Here is an 18,131-nt window from a genome sequence, read left to right as displayed (position 1 = left end):
CAGAATTATCGAAGGAAGGAACACTGTAAATACAACAGCGCATGCGTGTTTATGTGATTCGCGAATGGTTGAATGCAACTGCTGCAAGATTCGAAGTTCATTTCTTATTGTTTAATCCAAATAGCATGGCCATGTAGATGTAAAATAACAATCAGAAGTTAATAAAAGGTCCTTAACGATAACCGCGGGTTGACACTGCGATTTTGGTTTTGTTTCAATCAAGGAAAAGACATAAATATCTGGTTGTTGACAATATACATTTGGTGACAATATTACATTATTGAGCGCTTAATTTACATGTATAGAACTTTCCCAATAAGCATCACTTCACTGAACTATATTCATCTTACATGTTCAACTGTTCATCTTACATGTGTATTTAAGTATACATCCCGACTACCCCAGGTTGACATGCACACTGAAGTAACAACCTGAAGTTGACAAAATGTCTTCCACGGTCACCCTGGGTTGACACTATGATTTTCGTTTTGTTACATCCAATAGGCGGCGTATTTTGTGATCACACAAGTTAGAATGCTCTATAGAGCTGTATAAGAACAACCGTATGGTGTGCATACATCGTAACTCTATATTAAAGGTCCGTGACCCGATCGACAGCATCATCCCCGATTTTTTTTTCATTGTTGATGAGGTTTTGGTATCACATAATAGATACTATTTTTCTCATTACTATCCTGAAATTTGACGCTCCAAGTCGATGTATTTCGGAGAAATCATGAATCACAGCGGTTTTACAGGTATACCAGTTTGTAAACAATAAAATTACTTGGATCATGGGAAGAGAAAAAAGCGAACCACGCTAAGTGCTGAGGAGCGGTCCGCCGTATATAATTAAAACAATTCCTTGATTATTTCAGTTGGTGAAATAGCTCAATTGGCTAGCGCTACCGTTCTTTTACCCAAGAGGTACCGGTTCAAAACCCGTATCGGAAGGTTTTTTCCTCTCCATTTTAACCCAAACTTTTTATATTAATTTGAAATGTACATATTGCAAGGGAAATATATTTTGTTTCCTTTTTTTTTTTTTTTTTACGAAAAAACAAAAAACAAAAAAATATTTTCCGTTCAATATGGGGCCGGGCATTGCAGCATGTCAGCATTCGTCATACGAACGGGAATTGTTGTTGTTGCATGCCTACCCAGAATGCAATTCACGTATACAAGGTATTGGATTGCAAATTTGGCTATTTATTCACATTTACGCTGAAAATGCTCTCGTTTTTTCACAAAGCAGCATAAAGGGGGAGATATTTGATATTATTATGTAATTTTAAAGACAATCCATATCCAAAACCAATAGGGTTACCCCCCTTTAAAGTCCCAATCACATTGTCTACCCAGGGTAAGGTTACCCTGGGTAGACGATCGGATGGGTATTTCCATTCGTGCATATATATATATAGCTCTTAGATGAACATTTGTTCACTTTTCGATTTTGCTGCATTCATGTCAAGTGGTCCTGCTTTGCCCAACCAGCACAAATCATAAATTTGCCATTTTTATGCCAAAATGGCTCAAACTAAGGTTCAGTTTGGTCTAAAATATTAATAGGCATATATTTTGGTAAAAAAATATATCTTTGCCTTGATTGTCATATATAGAAAATAAAAACAGCCATTTGATTATGTACATAGCCAATTCTAAAATATGTTGTTCAATGTCACAGATTTCAATTTGTCGCTGGACCATTTGGATCATGCTCGGTGACCTGCGGAGATGGTGTAGAGACACGCACAATCGTATGCCAAGACACAAATACTGAAACCACCGTATCCGATGCCATGTGTACCGGCGTGAGACCGGCAGCCACACAACCGTGCTTCATACAAGCATGCACCATTGTAACATCTTTCTCTTACGTTATTGGCAGCTTTGGAGCGGTAAGTCCTTATTGGGTATATCAGGCTGGTAGCAAACGGGAGTGACCTAACAGTGGGCTGTTCTGGCTGAAATCCACACATCCCCATCACATGGAAGACATTACCTTAATCTCCCACACAGGGGGTGTAGATTTGGAATGGATCCGCCCAGTCGGGTAACACCACTTGAAATTCACACTCCTTGTGTGAGAGATTAAGGTTGTGTCTTCCATAGGGGGTGTATGGATTTCAACTGGAATAGCCCAATATTTCTAAGATGTACATGCTACTTTTGATAAAAAATATTGTAATTTTGATGAAAATGAGACTATTTGGACAAATATACGTACCATCCTCCAAAATAAATGTCTTTTCAACTGTGGTTATTTTAGTGATCTTGCACCACTACACTTTTGGCTTTATCAGTCTGGCAACCCATCACATCAAATCTGACTAGTAAATGCAGTTTTACCCTCAATAAAGGTAGATTAAATAAATAAGTACGTAATTACGTAAATAATAAATGGTTACGTAATGTTACTATGTCAACGGAATCACACGCTTGAGTAATGAACCACAATCGAAATAATCACCACAAAGTATATAGCACTTGAAGGCATACCAAAAAAGCGTGATCTGGTAACCAAGAGAATTACATAACCACTTCGATGCTGAATTGGACATGAGCTAAAACATTTCCTGTTTTTCTCCCCACCAGTGTTCTGTAACATGTGGAACCGGCATCCAAAGTCGCACAGTGTCCTGTCTTAATGCTAACTCAGTCGTGGTTGCAACTGCCAACTGTGTCAGCGCCGGATTAGGTACCGTGTCTACCACACAAACGTGTAATACTGGTGTAACATGTCCAGTTGCAAATACCTATCGTTATGTAACAGGACCACTAAGCTCGGTAAGTATAGATCGGGAGGAAAGAAACAATTGGTATAATAATATGTGACCCAATGTGATCCACTCAGTTTGATAGTTGACTTAATACCAGTACTAACTTGCTCAGTACTTACACTTATGTTGAATCTCAAGGTCTCTTGAATACTTGGTTGTCCATTTTGTTATGTTTTTTACCTCCCTTTTCATTATTGCTAACTTTAGCCTGATTGGATCAGATTTGGTCAAATGTGACCCGCTCTGACGAAACCCGCCATAAGTCGCACTCAGCCATTTCGAGATACATTGGGAAAGGGGTGAAAAACCTTCCAGATTTTGTTTTTCAGTTTTTATTATTTTTTGAATCCTTAATATGTTTACTTTAACCTACCATTGAAAACAAAATATTCTTTTACGTCTAAAGCACCCAAATCTAGCATTTTCTGAGCTAAAACGAGGTTCTTAACCGGTCATTTTACATCTTTAAAGCCAGTTTTCTTGCATTTGTCTTTTCTTTATGTGTTGCTTCCCACTTCCAGTTGAAAGACTGTAGAATGAGGACCACATGTCCCAGAAACATAATTTTTGTATCAAATGAAAGCTGAAGACCTGAACTAAATGATGACATCAAAAGATCAATTTTCAAAATTAGCGACTTATTATTAGTGTCTGGTTTTGTGAGAGCAGGTCACATGTATTGCGTGATATTGTAGCGGTATATTCATTTTCCATTTTGCAGTTTCTTGATTTTGCGATTTTTTGCTACACGTTAATGCATGGGGGCGTTTAATTAAAGTCATTTTTAGAAAGATAATTCTTGTTAAAATCATTAGGTAAACTTAAAACTCATGTTGAAATGACAAACTATGAACTAAAAAAACTGAATTCTAGTTCACTTCCGATTATATTGACGCTGTTATCGACGATGTGGGCCCGCTTGGTAAGCTTACTACACAAGATAGCATGGAAATATCGGCATTTTTGAAACATCTTGGTTGAAAAAAGTGGTAGAGGCGTTTATTTTGAGGGGGGCGACTATCAGAATTTTTGAAACATCTTGGTTGAAAAAAGTGGTGGAGGCGTTTATTTTGAGGGGGGGCGACTATTTGAGGAAATACGGTATTTGAATTCCTTATACCTACACAAAATGTAAAATGTTTTCCTCCAAACCACAAAACGCATAAACTGTCCTGCTCGGCAATATTTAATTGTTTAACCATTTTGCTTCCATTTATCCTTTGCTACATACATGATGATATACAGGAGGTAATTGTTTTGGTCTGCGTCCACTTACTAAACTGGCCTCAAAAAGAAACTCTACTCTAAACACATGTCAGTAACCAAGCAGTTGTCCAACTGACACAACAGTAAAATGCACTGACACGGAACAGCTTTTGGGACCACATTCACAGGCGAATAATTGGAACCCAACAAAAGAAATCTGTTGGGATGTGAATTTTGGTCCAGGAAGGTGTTCCATGTCAGTGCATTTTACTGTGGTGTCAGTTGGACAACTGCTTGGTTACTGACATGTGTTTAGAGCAGAGTAGTGAAGTAATCCTGTGTGCAATTTTTGTTCATTTTTATGGAGAGGATTTTAAGATATGACCCTGTGAAAAATTTTCTTTTTGAGGCCAGTTTAGTAATAAGGGTCACTAGCACTCTAACCACAGTGAATGTAATATTGCCCTAAACCTAACCATAGCACTAGCCCTAACTTGTGGACTAGCAAACCCTTTGTATTTTTGGACAAGAGAACCTAAGGGCTAGCGGGCCTTAATGCCATTTAACAGAAAAATACAGCACTATTTGTTTTCCTGTTTTGCCAAATGAAACATAGCTAAATCCTAATCCTTTATTTAGTTCTTAATTCAAATTTTAAATTTTTAGTCAAATTTTAATATGCATTTGTAGGGCATTTTTCATATGCTGTGACAATCAAGCCCAAAGTCTAATTTTGTGTTATGCATTATGTGAAATCATTTTTATAACCAATTATCAAAAATAAAAATAACGTAAATATTAAAATTCCGAACTGACTGATAGCCTATACTCAAAATTTTGAATGCATGTGACAACATGAATTGTAAGAAAACATGCAAAAATGCTTTTGGCCTATTGTCCCTCTGATTGTGTGTACACTCACAGTGATGGTAGTAGATTAATTGTGTTAATAGTAATGTTGTGAAATGGTGATATAGATAGATTTACTGGGAGATTTACACTGCTGAGCAGTGGTACGTCTGAAATAAGAGGTAGGATTTTCAGAATTTATTGATATGGCAAAATGGGATAATCCAAAAAATTAGTACTTTATTTTGCTGGAATAGGTAGTAGAATAAGTGGTCAGTCGCCATTATTACGTCCAGTATTCCTCTGCATGTTGTCATCTTATTTTTACAACATATGTGATGCGATCAAGCAAAATCAATCGGAACTCGGAAATATTAAGTTTTCAATTTCTTATAGGATAGCAAAAAGCATTTGCAAAGCTGCATTTTACCCCATCGAAATTGAACAACCAATTCCAAAAATATGAGCAATTAAAGAGTTTCCAAAACAGCAGGAAAGAAAAGAAAATATTACCTTTTTTTGGCTATATCTCAAAATCAATATTTCCAAGTTACAGTTTTGCTTGATCGCATGTCGGGAATAATAGTACAAACTTCCTTTGTATTTTATTGTTATGATGGGGTTTCGATCAAAATAAAGCTCTGAGAATGGCTCATTTGATAAAATTGAAATCTGAATTTCGACATCAGACTCATTTTGCTTGATCGCATCACATATGTGAATTGATTTTGATAAAAGTAATCAATCAATGTTGGACCTTCATTGGCATGGTATCTTTAAAACATGATTTGGCTCTTCTAGTTAAAATCCATACACCCTGTATATAAGTCATGACCTTAATTTGATACCTACACCTCATGTGTACAAGATTATGGTCATGATCGACTTACATACAGGGTGTATGGATTTTAACTGGACGAGTCTCCACTGGGCAATTTGCATGCTAATACAATAAGAGGTGATAGGTATGAATGGTTGTAGAATCATACTAGAGAGCTGTCCTTATGACACTTAAAACTATCTACCAACATGGCTGCCATGTTTATTTGATGGGGTCTATTGTTATAGTAGGCCTAATCAGCAACTTTTGTTTGATTGCATCACAAGTTTGATGTGTCAAGGTTTGTTTGTATTCCTCATGTGTGCTTTGAAGATGATTTTGAAGTGTGACATTTTTACTTACTTTTTTTTCTAATTAGTCAATTAAGCTTTCATAACATTTATAGTAATATTATGGTAAATTGCTATAAAATTTTGACAGGAGTGTACTAACACAATGTTGACAAGGCGACAAACTAACAACATGTACGATCCGTAGTTCAGTAACTCGACAATAGCAGATCACATCAGCAGATCCAAGACAAGTTTAACACTGAATACACAATATGCTTACTAAAATATGCTCTCGTCAAGAGTTTACAAGTTTACTCTATAAAGTAAGATTTCAATGACTGCCATGTCAGAGACCGACCATAGGAGTCAAAAATGTACTTTCTGCTCAACATGCTTCCTCTCCCGCACATTACATAGCACAGTGATGGTACTTGCACATAAATATGCAGTAATTTTACTTACCTTTGAGGTGTACACGAATTTGGGGTCAAAGGTGGATAAGGAGCCATTGCCTTCCAAATGCACAATATATTAACATAGCTCAATGATACCACTTGCACTTAAACATTTACAATAGTCAGTGTATTTTTATTTATTCATCCTAGTCTTACTTTAAAGATATACAGGGGAAAGAAGAATCATACATCGCACTATAGCACAATTAAACAGGAAATTACAATAGAAACATGACATGGATAGGCAGAGAGACCAGAGAAAAAACTCCGGACATACCTGCCTGCACAGGGACTTTACCTCCAGACATCTTGCTTATGCATGTAACTGTAAAATCCACCTTGCTCACATGAACTTGTACATCCAGCAACTGATGTTCCATGCTACATAATGTTATGATATTAATCCTTTTTATATGTAACTTTTTCCACAGTGCTCAGTTACATGTGGAACTGGCGTACAGACACGTACAGTAATGTGCATGAACCAGAATAATGCGATCGTCGCGGAATCATTCTGTGTTAACCAAAACTTGGTGCGACCATCGGAGACCATCGTGTGCACACTTTCAGCATGCGAAACTGTAACCAACTTCCGCTATATCACTGGAAGCTTTGGAGAGGTAAGTTTATGCAATTGATAAGATTTTCACATCTGATATTTTCAGTCACCGCACTCCCTCTGTTTGTTAGCTTCCCAAGTGGATTACTTACTTTGGGTTCTTAACACGGAACTCTATGGAGAGGCCTAACTAAAATTGGCCATGATGTAATGCATCTTTAAATGGATCTGGCTTGTGATTGGTCGCCCAGATCTCGCTATGGTTTAAATCCTCTGGGCACGGGTCATTACCATAAACTACATCGTACACAATAATCTATGGAATTTGCTGCACGTTTATACTGGCGCATGGACATACATTTATACATTTAGCACGTCTTCTACTACCATGCTTAGTACTAGTGGTTAAATTGGATTGATAAACAAGTATGAATGACGGTGTGTTTTAGTTCTGTGGTAAAGTTCTGCTTAAAAGCTGAAGTACATAGTCTAAATTTTTACTTGGGCTTTCACGATCAATAAACTGGTAGATTCCAAAATCTGAATTGTTCAGTATTGAAGTGAGCAATTATAATTATGCAAGGATAAGTTGCATTCAATAACTTTTATTGTCACTAATCATCTAATTATATAAACTCTTTATGCCCATTTTACTACCGACCACTTTAATTTTAATAAACATCAGTAGGCCTATAATTTTGAGTTCAACAGAATGAATGCATTCATCATGATTAATATTAACATTGTTATCAAAATTTGACTTTGGCATGGTCTGGTGGGGTGAATGCAATGAAGCAAATAAATCTTAAGCAAATCAAGGCTGTAGTGATTTTAGAATTAAACAAGTCTCGTGACAGAGGTGCCATCAAAGCTGAAACCGATTATAATACCTATTAAATATTTTGAGATGAGATGCTCATATTGCTTATCATGTTATGTTATATTTCAGTGTTCTGTAACTTGTGGAACAGGCATACAAACGCGATCTGTGACATGTGTAAATGCGAATGATATAACAGTGCCAGACCAATCCTGTACCAACTTGGGACTAGCCAAGCCAAGCACCACACAACCTTGTGCACTCGCTGCCTGTTCCTCTACATTCCAGTTTGTCACTGGAGGATATGGAGCTGTAAGTTGAGGGAGAAAGGAGGGGGCAGGAAGGGGAAGCTGTTACTTCAGGACATGGAAGAGGGGAGAGAGGGGAGGGAAAAGGGGGATGGGAGGTCGAACAGAACAAGTAGATGAGTAGATGGTGATCAACACTTTTATGATCAAGCAAACTCTCTCCTTGGCAAATAAATTTCAGCTTGTTACTTAAGGATATGGAGCTGAAAGGGAAGGATAACAAAGAGGGGGTTGGGGAAGGATTGGAGGTCAAAACAGAACAGGGAGCAGCATGGCACACTGGTTATGATCTTTGCTTTTAGTGCTAGAGGTGCCAGGTTCAGATCCGCTCTCCCCATTGCTCATCTGGTAAAGGTGGGCGGGGCAGATGAACAATGCACAGGCAGAATGTAAGCAATAGAAATACACCCTGCAGCGAATCACATGGTTTGTAGTCTATCACCGTCAACGTTTACAAAATAAGCTGAATTTATACTCTGTTGGTTGAGCGCCGAACAATTGGTATTTGACCAAGGTATAGCTGTGGGATTTAGTTTATTGATACCAAAATAAGACGACAATCTCAGTAAAATGTCACTATGATATCTGTGTTTTCATTAGTGCTCAACTACCTGTGGAGCTGGTATACAGACAAGAAGTGTTTTCTGTATCAATGAAGAAAGTGTGTCTGTTGGATTTGCGCTGTGTTTGGAGGCGGGGCTTGTGGTACCCGATACCACCATTCCATGTAATTTAGGACCATGTCCTGGCGATGTAGTCTACAACTATGCCTTTACTGATTTCACTGAGGTAAGTTTTATTCAAGTGTTGGAGTATATTTCAATAATTTGTAGGTGAAAATGTTTAGGCAAAAAAATTTTTTTGTTGTCTTCTGACCGACTCAAATTGGCAAAAAGGTGTTTATTGTACAAAATGACCCTATAATTTAGGATTTGTAGGATTTTTTAAATTTGAAAATGAATTTCTGTAATATTTATACCCATAACTACATGTACAGCTATTTCCCGATCATAGTTATTCTGAATTGGGCTATTCCAGTTGAAATTCACACTACCCCTGTGGAAGATTTTGGAAATATGTTCTACAGAGGGAGTATGTTTTTCAAATGTAGTTAATCATTGTGAAACCATACACCCCCTGTATTATGGCTTTACCTATATCTTCCACAACTGGAGTGAGTATTTCAAATGGAAGTTACCCAATTGTCTATTTTATTCAAAATTGATACTCCCTCTGTGGAAGACCTTGAGCTAAATCATACACAGGGGTAGTGTGGATATTAAATGGAATAGCCCATTGGAATCGCATCTCTGTTTACCTTTCAGTGCTCAGTGACTTGTGGTGACGGAACTCAAACTCGTGAGGTTTTCTGCCAGGATAGCAATGGTGTTACTGTGGATGAGGCCAACTGTGTCAACGCAGGGCTTATGCGTCCTGACGACACCTTGACGATACCTTTTGTTTCCTAGCGGACTGTACTACATACTCGTTTTTTGTGGGAGAATTTGGACCTGTAAGTACAGTCATTGCTTGACTACAACAACTACGATTACTAATTACAGACAATCCAACTAAAGGCTTACAGTATTATAGTGCCCCTAATGCACAAATAAACATATTTAAGTATGAGAAAGGTTTTAACACATGAGAGGCAGTAAAAGATTTAATGATCATCCAGGAATTGAACCCGGGACCTTCAGATCACCAGGCTTATGCTCATATTTAAGTAAGGTCTAAATAATGGATAGGTTTCTCTTTAAAGCAAGTAGGAAGTAGCTTGTCAACTTTCAACATGGGAACATATCTATAATGCACAGGCCTATGTCAGTGAAAAACATCAGCGGCTAACAAAAAAGTAATTGTGTATAGTAGGCCCTATACAATAAACAATAAATTGGCCGTATTTTTACATGTAAGAAAATTAATCGTATTATCATGTTCACTCTAACGTAAGTTGGGGCCCTATCGGACTCATTGGAACATTCTAAACGCCCCCGTGACTGTCAAGTTAAAATGAATTTATTATAATAGGCTGATCAATGGTCTTGACAACCAGACCTTTGACACATTTGTCATCAAGCGCATCAGTGATTGTATGCGATCGATAATCACCAGCGTGTATGGGGACCACAGAAGTATTAAAAAATATACTTAAGCCTTTATTATCTGTTTGGGGTAAAGTGGGATCTTACTACCATCAAAAGTAAGTTTACTCAAACAGATGTAGAATATGAACCAAATTACAGATTATACAAGATTTCTTTAACCTTTCTGTTTTGTCCAATGACAGTGTCCCGTAACATGCGGCGGCGGAATCCAGGTGCGCATCGTAGAATGTAGAAATGACGACACAGGTGCTGCTGTTGAGGAAGTCAACTGCTTGCAAGAGAAACCCAGTAGTTTACAGCCATGTGCTACAAATGCTTGTGATGCGGTGTAAGTATGATAATCATTGGCTTAATAAAGTGAATGAAATTGTGTGCAATGCAGTAGGGGTAGCTTTTGGAGTTTGGATTTGGATTATATTTCGGGGTTTTTAAGGCCATATAATAAACACATCACAAGAATTAAGTCCCCCTCTCGACATCTGTCATTATCGTACAATTTTGTGCCAATAAAACCAATTTGGAAATAATTATATGACTGTTTACTATATGAGTGTTGTGTGACAAATGGAAAGCAAAAACTGATTCATGGCTTGTTACTGATGGAAAATTGGAAAAGCACATGTGGTTGAGTGCAGTTTAAAATACCACCAAATGAACATTTATGATCATTCAGTCATGCAAATCCCCTTCTTGGTTCAAAGCTCAGCACAGTGAGTTGTAAGGTGGCTAGTCCCATTCCTTGTCCTAGCACACCTTGCAGTTAACAAGCATGGGCCTACTAAACTGTAGACTTTATTTGAATTTGTGACTTTTGAAAAGGGTAGTTTTTTTCTTCCATTTGTAACCTCTTCGCAGTTTTGTTTTAAGCAAGTTTAATACAAGGTTTTTCCTGCCCAACGACGATTTCTTGCTCTTCACTTTCTGATTTACCTGTCCTTATCTCTAAACCTTTGTTACAGATTCGAGTATGTTGTTGGACCTTTCGGCACCTGTAGCTGTGATGGCGTACAGACTAGAGTCGTTCTTTGTGTAGAAAGAAGCGGCACCAGTCTAGACAGAGCAGATGATTCCGAGTGTGTTGGTGCTGGCTTGACCAGACCTTCTGCAACCCAAGCTTGTGATCCTCCACCTAGCTGTGATGGACCCACATGGTCCACCACTGAGTTTGGTGAAGTAAGTTTGCTATTGAATTATAGACTCCTACTTATGAATGGAAATACATTAATCAGGATATTATTTTATATACTTAAAAAAAAAAAGTTCTATACCAAAACACTTTTTTAATGCACAAGTTAATAAAGTCCCAACTTGGACCAAAACACTTTCAATAATGCACAAGTCAATGAAGTCCCAACTTGCACCAAAACACATTCGTTAATGCACAAGTCAATGAAGTCCTAACTTGCACCAAAACACATCCGTTAATGCACAAGTCAGTGAAGTCCCAACTTGCACCAAAACACATTTGTTAATGCACAAGTCAGTGAAGTCCCAACTTGGACCAAAACACTTTCATTAATGCACAAGTCAGTGAAGTCCCAACTTGGACCAAAAGACTTTCATTAATGCACAAGTCAATGAAGTCCCAACTTGCACCAAAACACATTTGTTAATGCACAAGTCAGTGAAGTCCCAACTTGCACCAAAACACATTTGTTAATGCCCAAGTCAGTGAAGTCCCAACTTGGACCAAAACACTTTTATTAATGCACAAGTCAGTGAAGTCCCAACTTGGACCAAAACACTTTCATTAATGCACAAGTCAATGAAGTCCCAACTTGCACCAAAACACATCTGTTAATTCACAAGTCAGTGAAGTTCCCAACTTGCACCAAAACACATTTGTTAAAGCACAAGTCAGTGAAGTCCCAACTTGCACCAAAACACATTTGTTAATGCACAAGTCAGTGAAGTCCCAACTTGGACCAAAACACATTTGTTAATGCACAAATCAATGAAGTCCCAACTTGCACCAAAACACATCTGTTAATTCACAAGTCAGTGAAGTCCCAACTTGGATCAAAACACATTTGTTAATGCACAAGTCAGTGAAGTCCCAACTTGCACCAAAACACATCTGTTAATTCACAAGTCAATGAAGTCCCAACTTGCACCAAAACACATTTGTTAATGCACAAGTCAGTGAAGTCCCAACTTGCACCAAAACACATTTGTTAATGCCCAAGTCAGTGAAGTCCCAACTTGCACCAAAACACATTTGTTAATGCCCAAGTCAGTGAAGTCCCAACTTGGACCAAAACACTTTTATTAATGCACAAGTCAGTGAAGTCCCAACTTGCACCAAAACACTTTCATTAATGCACAAATCAATGAAGTCCCAACTTGCACCAAAACACATCTGTTAATTCACAAGTCAGTGAAGTTCCCAACTTGCACCAAAACACATTTGTTAAAGCACAAGTCAGTGAAGTCCCAACTTGCACCAAAACACATTTGTTAATGCACAAGTCAGTGAAGTCCCAACTTGGACCAAAACACATTTGTTAATGCACAAATCAATGAAGTCCCAACTTGCACCAAAACACATCTGTTAATTCACAAGTCAGTGAAGTTCCCAACTTGGATCAAAACACATTTGTTAATGCACAAGTCAGTGAAGTCCCAACTTGCACCAAAACACATCTGTTAATTCACAAGTCAGTGAAGTCCCAACTTGCACCAAAACACATTTGTTAATGCACAAGTCAGTGAAGTCCCAACTTGGACCAAAACACATTTGTTAATGCACAAATCAATAAAGTCCCAACTTGTACCAAAACACATTTGTTAATGCACAAATCAGTGAAGTCCCAACTTGCACCAAAACACATCTGTTAATTCACAAGTCAGTGAAGTTCCCAACTTGGATCAAAATACTTTAATGCACAAGTCAGTGAAGTCCCAACTTGCACCAAAACACACTTGCACTTGAATAGCTCTGAAATGCCATTTTCAAAAGTGGTGTTAAAAATCCAAACAAGGTTTTTTTGTCTGTGTTTTTAATAGTTTAGGTCCTGCTTTCCACTGTATTTCCTCCATCGTGTTTGTAATGGCTATTGCAAGTAAAATATGTACACCCTATATGGAAGATATGACCTTAATCTCCTATACACAGGGAGTGTAGATTTCAAAAGGAGTCGCCATTCAGGAAATTGTATTTGAAATTTACACTCCCTGTGTTGATTAAGGGCTGGGGTATGAACGTTGGACAGTATTTATTGTGGGACATTAGAGCACATCAGACATATCGAATTGCATTCTGAATACGAAGAATGTCATTCTGATATCAAATAATTTAGATTTTTTGAAATTCGCAATTTAATACACATTTTACGGCAAATCATTAAAATTGATATTTTTGATATTTAACAGTACTTGAAGTAAACTTTATATATCTGATGATTTATACTTAAAGTGTATGTAGGTGGGATAAAAAGCCGACGATCAATTGAAAATTTTGACCTTTCGTATTGAAGATATGGATTTTTTTCTCAAAACAAAAAAAAATTTGGTCTTTTTGGGAAAAAATCCATATCTTCAATATGAAAGGTCAAAATTTTCAATTGACCGTCGGCTTTTCCTCCCTGCTACATACACTTTAAGAATATGTCATTAGATTTATATAATTTACTTTGAGGACTGTTATATATCAAAAATTTGAAAAATATCAAATTTTTATAATTTGTCATAAAATTTGTATTATATTGATTTTCAAAAATGAAAACTATTTGGTATCAGAAAAGACATGCTTCGTATTCAGAATGCAATTCGATAGGTCTGAGGTGCTCTCATGTCCCACAAAAAATACTGTCGAAACGCAATAAATGCTCATTTTGGATCCCTTAAGGTCATGTTTTCCATGGGAGATGTATTGATTCGATCTGGAATAGCTCACTTTTGTAATATTTTATCATTTGTTGATACGGAAAATAAATTGCTAATACCACAATGATTACTAACTTCTATTCTCGACTTAACAGTGTTCTGTGACCTGTGGACTTGGCGTACAAACACGTCTCGTCTTCTGTGTGGAAGCTCCCGATTCACAAGTCATTGTTGATGACGGGCTCTGTGTACCAGACCTCAAACCTGCAGCAACACAGCCATGTGACACTGAAGTGGAATGTCCAAATCAGTAAGTAATCTGATTTTTATGCCTCCACCACAAGGCATACTGTTTTTGCCATGTCTGTCCTTCCATCCTTCCGTGCTTCCGTCCCTCGGGATGCTGTATCTCGTGAATGGATAAGGTGGGTCATGGTCAGAAAGTCTGGCTACTTTTTTAGGGTGATGTTCAAGGTGCTGTGCAATAATTATTAATTTTTTGGGGAAAGCCAAAGGGGTGGGGAGCAATTTTTGACAGGTCGATAGGAGGGGGAGCAATTTTTGGCACACATTTAAGAGGCACCTTTTAAATAACATGTAACAGTCTAGAAAAATTACAGAAATATTTAAAATATGCCAAATTTCCTGCTTAACTACTGTCGTGTTACCATTAAAAGTTGGGAACCCAAACATTTGGCATGTGAGGGGGGGGCAAAGTTATTTTGCTGCCTGAAAATGGGGGAAGCAAGCAATTTTTGGCAGGGTGAGAGGGTGGACAAGCAATATTTGGCATGCCATGCATTTGGAAATTAAATTCATACAGCCCTTAACATGTAAATATCCTTAATGGTGCGTTTTAGGTTTAATTGCAAAAAGTTTCATATGGCAGCACTGCATTCTGTATTTTCACTTGTGTACACGTCTCATGAATTGATATGTTTGTTTATCATTCTAAATTCCTAATTAATATCTTATTGTAATAATCACCACCATAGGTACATTTGGCTGTTCAGCGACTGGAGCGGCTGCAGCGTCACCTGTGGGGAAGGCGTACAGATGCGCTCGGTTACTTGTTATAGTCTTGCCAATTCGCTTGTCACTGAAGTTGATGCGTCCTTTTGCCCAGCCGGGGAAGAACCACCTGCAGTGCAGGAATGCTCAGGACCACCTTGCAATGGGGCATGGCAAACCACTGAGTGGTCTGCGGTAAGAATGAAAGCCAGTGGGTTGACATCCATACATACCCTATGGAAGACATGACCTTAATCTCCCACACAGGGGGTGTAGATTTTAAATGGAGTTGCCCCTTCAGGTAACCCCATTTGAAATCTACACCCCCTGTGTGGGCGATTAAGGTCATGTCTTCCATAGAGGTGTATGGATTTCAACTGGAATAACACAATTTCAGTAAAAATTGCTTTTACTCTCATAAAAGCAACATGTAGGATTACAACAGGCTATTGGCAAAATATCCAATTCTCAATCATGAGATGATGCAACTTTTCATGGAATAACAGGATTGCACAACCTACATGACCGAACCTTGACCTTGTCTAGCGACAACTGTATTCAAAAACTGGTACACATATCTGTGCGTACCCAAGTTGGCTCTCACGATAGACAATTAGATATTTTGCCTATAGTATTTTATTTTGATTTTAAAGGTGGTGTTGGACTGTTGGTATTTAGGTGAAGGCAAGAGCTAGAGATCCAAGTACACCTATTTTAATGTCTACCTGCTAAAACACAAAATAAGAGCGACACAAATTGACAGTATACAACGGCGACAGTAAAAGTAACAACTAAAATAAACATGGTTAATTTTTAAACATCCAATTCATAGGGTGAGTCATTTGGTTGGGAGCACAGAGTCGGATTGAGGAGACGTCTGCCATTTTTGGTCAATAGGATTTCTCCCTTTTCACTTCGATTGGAGTAATATACAGTATAAATTCGCAGTATACATTTTTAGATAAATTGTGGGATAGGCTTTTATGACGGGAGTTCATTAAAATGAGTAAATTTTTAGCGGGTTCGCTGTTAGACAAGTTTTCATTAGCTTTATTATGGGCCATTAATCAACATGGCTATTAAATCACTCCATTGGCCATTCCGTTTGAAATCCACACTGGAAGATTTTGGAAATAATCTTCCACAGGGGGAGTATGGATTTCAAATAGAATGAACACATTGTACAGCTCCATTAATAAGACTTGGTTGATTTGCTAATTCCATTTGAAATTCATACTCCCCCTGTGGAAGGTATTGAAAAAAATTCCACAGGGGGAGTGTGAACGTTAAATGGATTAGCCGAATCAGCGTTGAATATACTACATATTGTAAGGAACAGATCAGTTTGTCAGTTGTTTTATTCCATTTTATTTCCTTCAGTGTTCTTTATCTTGTGGCTGCGGTGGCACCCGCACAAGAGTCGTCGGTTGCTACACTTTCAAAGGATCCGGCATCAGAGTCAACGACACTGAATGCATCGAAACTGATCGTCCGTCCGATACTGAAGGTTGTTATGTTGCAGAATGCCCTTCTGCATACGGTTGCGACCAGTCCTACGACGCCGATACCGGTACCACGTATCAACTTCGTAGTCCTAACTACCCAAATAACTATCCCTCTGATTTAACGTGTGAGCGGGACTATGTGGCTGCAATCACCATCGGAGGAGGAAGACGACGAAGGAGGCAGGCGATGACAGAACAGGCGTATCATGTGGAGATTACTTTCACTGATTTTGAAGTAGAAGCCAGTCCTAACTGTGTATTTGATTATGTGGAGGTAAGCTGCTTAAATGGGATTAAAGAGTAAGTCGGCTGAGCAGAACAGGCCCCAACTCGTAATCGGAAGGTTGCAGGTTCAAGCCCCAGCGACACCATCGTGTTGTGCCCTTGAGTAAGGCACTTTATCTCGACTACTCCTCTCCACCCAGGTGTATAAATATCAGCATTCTTAAATGCTGGGAAGGTAACACACTCGCTGTGGAGGAGGTACCCCCCCTACCCCCCGCCCGCGACATTTCATGGTGGAGTCTGGTCTAATTGCTAACGAAAGAGATGGGCACTCCGTCCTGTAAAAAATGTCGATTGAGTTTGGCAGATGGCTGAATCCGGCCAGTTTCATCTTAACTTCATGTTACTCATGAATTATTTTGAATTAGAGAACAAGGGATCAACACGTTAGCTATAGAGGGCAGCATATCAATTTGTTATTTGAGTTCAAACACTGCTAGGTCATGCACCATTCCATCTGAAGGTATACAATTTTACCTACAGTATTAAAGCCTCTTTACCAGGCTGTGCTCATTCATAGATTTATTGTGAAGAGATGTTATGGTTTGCCACAACTGAAAGGCAAGAGTTAAAGTGGCGACGGACAGCACTCAAGTAGCCCAATATTTTCAAACCAGTCCGTAAATAGACCCAGTAAATAGATTCATCAGGTTTGCAGTTTACAATGTTCATTTTTCAAAACCAAAGTAGGCCTATATAGTTATAATTCCAACTAACCTCTGTTTTGAATGCTACGGTCGACATTCTTCCTCAGAGTACTGAGCTTTGACCCAACATCTTTCCTGATGAACTCTGGCCTGTAGATGATAAGGTCAAGACGTAGCTAAGTAAATGGGTCCCTCGTCTCTGTTCATGATTTCTGGAGCTTTCTTTCATATCCAGATAGATTCTATTATTCTTTACGATATTTAAACTATGCAGTAATACTATTTTATTTCTTTTTCGTACAATCTACAGATCATCGATGTACAAGGATCTAACTCTGTCAAACTGTGCGGTACACTGGAGCCTCTGCCATACGTGTACAGATCCGAAGGACCAGAAGTCCAGGTTATTTTTGTATCGGACTCGACCAACAACTTACGTGGTTTCGATGCTACATACGAGATTGTACCAAATGAAGGAGTCTATTACGTTACTGGAGAATTTGGAGAGGTAAGCTTACTGTTTCGCTGAATGAATTTTGGGAACTGAAACCAAAATAATTTCCAGGTTATTTGCTGGTACCCGGGCTGGTACCTCATCTATTTGACCTCAATTGACATAGGTTAGCAAGAGAATGATCCGATAAATGGGCTATTACA

General features: G+C 38.3%; 1 protein-coding gene across 1 annotated transcript in view; it reads left to right on the top strand.

Moving 5' to 3' along the window:
• Positions 1-18,131, top strand: part of LOC140138358 (uncharacterized) — a 118,748-nt gene that overhangs the window by 39,033 nt on the left and 61,584 nt on the right. Inside the window, 13 exon segments of the mRNA XM_072160261.1 lie at positions 1,688-1,901; positions 2,599-2,790; positions 6,838-7,026; positions 7,915-8,097; positions 8,694-8,882; positions 9,419-9,561; positions 10,275-10,296; positions 10,384-10,529; positions 11,161-11,374; positions 14,182-14,336; positions 15,022-15,232; positions 16,418-16,816; positions 17,785-17,982. Coding sequence (XP_072016362.1) covers positions 1,688-1,901; positions 2,599-2,790; positions 6,838-7,026; positions 7,915-8,097; positions 8,694-8,882; positions 9,419-9,561; positions 10,275-10,296; positions 10,384-10,529; positions 11,161-11,374; positions 14,182-14,336; positions 15,022-15,232; positions 16,418-16,816; positions 17,785-17,982 — 2,455 coding nt within the window.

This window comes from Amphiura filiformis, chromosome 17 (genome assembly GCF_039555335.1).
Source record: "Amphiura filiformis chromosome 17, Afil_fr2py, whole genome shotgun sequence".
In the NCBI taxonomy this organism is placed as follows: Eukaryota; Metazoa; Echinodermata; class Ophiuroidea; order Amphilepidida; family Amphiuridae; genus Amphiura; species Amphiura filiformis.
The sequence above is the reverse complement of the archived record's forward strand: the minus strand, read 5'-3'. Positions and strand labels throughout refer to the sequence as shown.